Consider the following 6,103-nt stretch of genomic DNA (forward strand, 5'->3'; position numbering starts at 1 on the left):
AAACTTCAATGTGTGTGTGTGTGTGTGTGTGTGTGTGTGTGTGCGTGAACGCGCTTAAAAAAGCTTCTAGTGTTCTCATTAATGTGGAGAGGATAAAATAAAGGATAAACACATGCCTCCCTTTCTTCCAAAGCAAACATTGCAGCATCTGATTTGAACTCTGTAATTAGCGCCTCATTATCCACAGAGGGGAAATAATCTGTGAAATTAGCATCTGTGGCGGAGCAGGTTTAATAAAACTGTCATGTTCCGCCAAATCTGAAGACGAATTTAATATTCTCGTTCTACTATGTAATATTAGAGTTTAAAGCTTACCTAAAACTATAAAACTAAATAAATCTGCTTGTTTTGGTCAACCACGTGTAATTTTTACATATAGGTCACACCAGATTGGATAAGTGCCCCTTCACCCTGAAACCCATAAATAAATTCAGGTTAACAGGTTGCCCTCCTAATTGATAGAGTAACTCGAGGGAGAGCAAGAGAGACAGAGAGGGAGGGAAAGGGGGAGATTATTTTATCCTTTTTCATATATTTATATTTAAATATCTCTAATGAGAGCAAAGTCGATGAACTGACATAGATAAGAACAAGTAAAATTTTCTTTTTCTGCACAAATTCTGGTAAGAAGTCGTCTTTTCAATTTATCACAAATTAATAGGAAGCACACGGCTTAAAAATATGTTTGATATGGCTATTCTAAATGGGTATTCACTTACACAAAACGAAAAGTCAATGGCACAAAGCAGCATAAAGTAATGAATTGTTTGTGATCTGAAAGAACACCGGCTCTTATTTTGCAGGGTAACCCAAAGATTCGGATCCCAGAACGGACCCGTCTCTCCCATCACTCACAAGAACTGCTTCGCAAACCTGTGGCTCGCTTGACGCATGCGCAACGCGCCATTGGAGGAAATGATATGAGAATTGAAGTGGGAGTTTACAAAAAGAAAAAAATCAGAGAGTTCATCCTGCCCTTTTGTTTTGCTTCATGTGATGTTGAGATAAAATTTTCTCCAAATGAAGTTCCCCCTCCTGTTTCGGTAAGGTATTGGAGGAATTTAGGGAGATAACCCAGAGTGTGCACAAGATTGGCGCAGTTTCACCGCTGGGAGGGCAACTTGGGACAGAGGCAGTTTTCACCTGCTAGCCACCGCTCCAGGAGATTCAGGTACTTTAATCAGTTTGTTTATTTTTATTAAATAAAATATTTTGCCTGGAATGTGCGTGATAGTTGCATTAGAGTATTTACCAACTGACTTTTCGAAAAGGTAGTTACTTTTTGAAGGTAGGTTCCCCAGAGTTGAACTGATTTGTAAAAAAAAAAAAAAAAAACATGTCTGCTAATGCTTAGCTACTCTGCTACCAACATTCAGATGTGCTAGCTGATGTTTTCGTAGCAGGTAGTTGCGCCGTTAAGCTGGTAGTTTTAATGCGGGGCTACTTCCTGTCGTACCTTTCAAAATAAAATCAAGTTGACGTGACAAGCGTCAATCAGCCATAGCTGAATCAATGATCGAAGTTTTTAACAAGCAAATGTTAAAACAGAAATGATTTGAATATTTACATAAATTTACCATAGTAGTTACTATAATATTATAATAGTAGTTGTTATATTTATTTTGTGTTGTGTGGAGTTTCTTATAAACAAAGAGAAGTAAATTTTGCATTACACCTCTTTTAGTAATGCAGACAGCTTTTATAAAGTTTGCGTACATCTTTGTTGTGTTATGGGGGTTTCACATATACAAAAGTAATTAAAAATTGTCAGTAATGAACTGCTTTAATAGTGAAGACCTGGGAGATCTCAACCAAACACACTTCCCAGACAAAGACCATTAGGCAAAAATACTTTTATTTAACTTAAAAACATATTTTGGCCTACCACATTGAACTTTTAATGGATCTTGAAAGATAAAAATATTTAAAATGGCTTAGATGTCAGTTTCAACTCATCTTTGGATTAAAAAATAAATAAATGAAGCATTCCATTTTGAAATTATCTATGGATTTCCCTCATCATGTGGTACCCCTGGGTAAAAAGTCATATCTCTTTAACAAAAACGCCAATTAAGGTTTTCCTTTTTTTTTTTTTTTTTTTTGAAAGGACCTTCAGTATACTACTATCGTAGCGCTTCATCTTTTATTTTGAAGGGAACATATCCTTACTTCCGCTACGGATCTGCTGTTTGCAGTAGCTTTGTCCTCCTCCCTCGAACAAACGCCAGCCAGACTGGCGCCGCTAGTAAGCAAAAGAGCGAGAAAGGCTAAACTTTTCTTTTACCGAAGGCATATTAGGTTTTTTTTAAACATCGCCCTTACCTGCAGATTTCCCCGTCGTCCTCATTTATTTGACGGTGAGCCAGTGTTATCCGAGTTTATCTTATAAATGAAAATTGAAGAGTTGCAGAAAAGCGCTCATGCCTTCTGCACGCCACTCAGACTCGACAAAATTAGGATTTATTTGAGGAATCGCTGTTATCCTTTTCTATGTTCTGTATGAGCGACTTATGTGTTAATGTGATAACATTAGTGTTGAATCAAAGTAGGACTTTTGACCCTAGTTAACCCGCTTTGTTGCTGAAATTAGATGCTTTACATTAAATTTTCTTCTGTGAAGCATGGAAAGTGTGGAAAGGCATTTGTGTTTTCAGACTTTACGATGTGTTCAGTATTCCTAAAGATAAAAATGAGGATTTCTAAATATAATTTTCCCTAAAAAAAAACAACTAGTAGTTTTATTTAGACTGATTACATTAAAGAATTGGAGGACGTAGTAAGAAATTCAGGATTCCAGCAGGAAAGAGATGGTCAGGTGGAACACATCTGACCGTCTAAAATTGTAAAACTGAACAATTTATTCAGTGGTGTAATTTATGGGAAATATATCTTTTGTTGTACAAATTATCTATAATAAAATTTGCCTATTTAACATGTATTTTTACATTTGTGCAAACAAAACAATGTGAAAGACTGTAGACACGTATGTTGAATGCAAGTAATATAGCAACACAAAAACCTGAGTGTAATAAAAGTATGGTAAACTACAGCCTAATAACTGCTCTGAAATGACTGTGAATACATGTATTTAGTTACACGTCTCCTCCTCATAGATCCTGCCACGTCTCTCCTTGGAGCATGAGAGACCCGAGGTCACACAGCTAATAACAAACTTTATTTAAAAAGGAACGGTTTACTTCCCGAACGTAAATGTCACCATTTCACGCTCTGCACCAGATTATAGCACAAGCTAATTCGCATCTACAGTCTCTCATCAATTGCGTCATTTTTTTCGCCCTGTTTGTGAAAAAGTCCAGATGACGATGTGAAGCGCTCGACGCGCGGCCCAGTTGTTTTTCCTCAGGAAGTTGCGGTACAACCTCCCAGCTAAGATGTCCATCGCCAGCACACCCACCAGCAACGACGCTTGCCTGAGCATCGTGCACAGCCTGATGTGCCACCGGCAGGGCGGCGAGAGTGAGACGTTCGCCAAACGGGCCATCGAGAGCCTGGTGAAGAAGCTGAAGGAGAAGAAAGACGAGCTGGACTCCCTCATCACGGCCATCACTACAAACGGCGCCCACCCGAGCAAGTGCGTGACCATCCAGAGGACTCTGGATGGACGACTGCAGGTGATGGACCCCAACTGAGTAATAGCTAGCGGACTCCAGTTGTGCAGGGCGTTTGGACGTAGTTGGCTCCCGCTTCAGTTTGTGAAACAAAACGAGGTTGTCAACCATTATCTAATTCCAAGCTTCTCTGATGGTTCTTCAGGTTGCGGGGCGTAAAGGGTTCCCTCATGTAATCTACGCTCGGCTGTGGCGATGGCCGGACCTGCACAAGAATGAGCTGAAGCATGTGAAGTACTGCCAGTTTGCCTTTGACCTGAAGTGCGACAGCGTGTGCGTCAATCCCTATCACTATGAACGAGTGGTGTCTCCTGGCATAGGTGAGCCACGCCAGCTTTTAGATTGAGTTTAATTCACTTCAACGAAGCATCACTTTAAAGTGATGGTCGGGTTTTCGTCGACTCGTTCTGGTCATGAAGGTCAAATGAACGTCGACTCTTCCCAGCAGAATTGGAAACTCATTCAAACTGGTTTGTTTCCGGCCACGGTTCTGGCTTTCGAAGTGAGAGCTGTGGAGAGTGCAATCGTAAGCGATATCTTCATTTGTCATTGTCTTAAAAAATTTAGAATAATTATGTAAAAAAAGAAAATATGACAGGTTTATTCAATTTTTTTTTTTTTTACTATTTTCTCCATTGTTTGTTCCATGACAGCATCAATAAATATTAGTAAATATGAAACTCTGAGTATGTGATTAAATGCAGCTACTGTGTGCATTTTAATCACACTTCTTTAAGTAAGAAGAAGTCTGAAGAAGTCAGTTTCAAACGGTTTTCAAGAACAGGATAATTGTTTGTGGCGTTATGAATGCTGGGTTAGGGTTTTATTAAAAAAAAGAACTAATAAATACTTTTCTATCATATTTTTTTTTATCATTATCAAACGGTACCACAAAATATCCAGTCCATATCGCCTACCTCTGACCTCAACCAAAACTTCCATCTCTTTGTGGGTTAAATTTAAACTAGTGCACCCAGATATTGTTTTCTTTAAAAAATAAAATAAAAAATTAAGCTTGTTTTTGAGCCATCATTTCACCTCTCAACACGAACAGTTCAAATAAATCAATGACATCCCAAAATTAACGACATTCATGCCAACAATGGGTAAACTTCAGAGGAGTTCTGTGTTTGAAGGCAAAAAGTGTTTTAAAAGGAGGAAATCCACTTTGTTGTGATCATTTCAATCCAGCTTGCCTTCCTGCCTCCGGTCGGTCCTTCAGATTTTGTTTTCATTTCAGCAGCTCATATCCCGTTCTGTCGCTCCGCAGACCTCTCAGGCCTCACGCTGACCGGCTCCGGACCCAGCTCCTCGCTGATCGTAAAAGACGAGTACGACTTCGACGCGCCTCCGACTCTCCCCGCTGTCGACGGTGGACACTCTCTCCAGACCATCCAGCACCCCCCGTCCGGCAGCCGCCCGCCTCAGGCGGAGCCGTACCCGACCCCGAGCCTGCTTCCGCCCGCCGAGGCGTCCACGTCGGTCTCCGCGCAGTCCTTCCCTGCCATCCCAGCAGGATCAGGCAGTAAAGGCGGTCGCAAGCTGTTCCCCTTGGTCTGCTTGGAAATGTAGCTTTTTCTTACCTTTCCATCTGTATTCCCCCCCCCCCCTCCCCACAGGTGCCAGCTCCAACTGGTCCAGGAACAGTGGCTTCCCCCCCAGCGTACCTCACCACACCAATGGTCATCTGCAGCACCACCCTCCAATGCCACATCCAACACACTACTGTAACTTTAAGCCGAAGCTTTACCTTCGTCAGTCGATTTGTGCCATAATTTGCCTTTGCTTTGTAAAACGGCGATGTTTTTTTTTTTTTTTTTCCTGTCAGGGCCGGTGCACAATGAGCTCGCCTTTCAGCCTCCGATATCCAATCATCCAGGTGTGAATAAATCCTGTCAGGTTCAGTGTAAAAACATGTTTTTTATTTTCTTGTTTGTGTTTTGATGAGCTGACCGCTCTGTCCTGCCCTTCAGCGCCTGACTACTGGTGCTCCATTGCTTATTTCGAGATGGACGTCCAGGTCGGGGAGACGTTTAAGGTGCCGTCTTCCTGCCCCATTGTGACGGTGGACGGCTATGTGGACCCCTCAGGAGGGGACCGGTTCTGTCTGGGCCAGCTCAGTAACGTCCATCGTACTGAGGCTATTGAGAGAGCAAGGTGAGACACTCAAGGTGGTTTCAGAACTTTCCAGGTTTTTACTGGCACTACAAAATGGTATTAAGGCAAATATATTTATCCCCTATTGTACTGCGTCAGTGTCGAACTTTAATTCGAATCTTATTTCTCCTTTGCTTCCTTTCTCCTGGCCTGTCTTGTGTCTCGTTTCCTTCCCTCCGTCCCTCTTGCCGTTCATTCTTTCCTTTCTTCCTTGCGTCATTCTTTCCATCCTTGTATTTCCTTCATCTTCTTTCCCCCCCCCCCCCCCCGGGCTCAACACCGTGAAAGGAGCCAGGTGGGGGGCGAAGGGGGGGGGG

General features: G+C 41.9%; 1 protein-coding gene across 1 annotated transcript in view; it reads left to right on the forward strand.

Annotated features, from left to right (window-relative positions):
* The first annotated feature begins 1,177 nt into the window (after positions 1–1,177).
* LOC106937460 (mothers against decapentaplegic homolog 4-like) overlaps positions 1,178–6,103 on the forward strand; it is a 12,333-nt gene continuing 7,407 nt past the window's right edge. Inside the window, exons 1-6 of the mRNA XM_015018990.1 lie at positions 1,178–3,632; positions 3,775–3,949; positions 4,900–5,154; positions 5,249–5,356; positions 5,458–5,508; positions 5,603–5,786. Coding sequence (XP_014874476.1) covers positions 3,393–3,632; positions 3,775–3,949; positions 4,900–5,154; positions 5,249–5,356; positions 5,458–5,508; positions 5,603–5,786 — 1,013 coding nt within the window. The 5' untranslated portion in view covers positions 1,178–3,392. The remainder of the gene's footprint in view (positions 3,633–3,774; positions 3,950–4,899; positions 5,155–5,248; positions 5,357–5,457; positions 5,509–5,602; positions 5,787–6,103) is intronic.

This window comes from Poecilia latipinna, unplaced genomic scaffold (assembly GCF_001443285.1).
Source record: "Poecilia latipinna isolate Pla-1442-1.1 unplaced genomic scaffold, P_latipinna-1.0 Scaffold80, whole genome shotgun sequence".
NCBI classification, from domain to species: domain Eukaryota; kingdom Metazoa; phylum Chordata; class Actinopteri; order Cyprinodontiformes; family Poeciliidae; genus Poecilia; species Poecilia latipinna.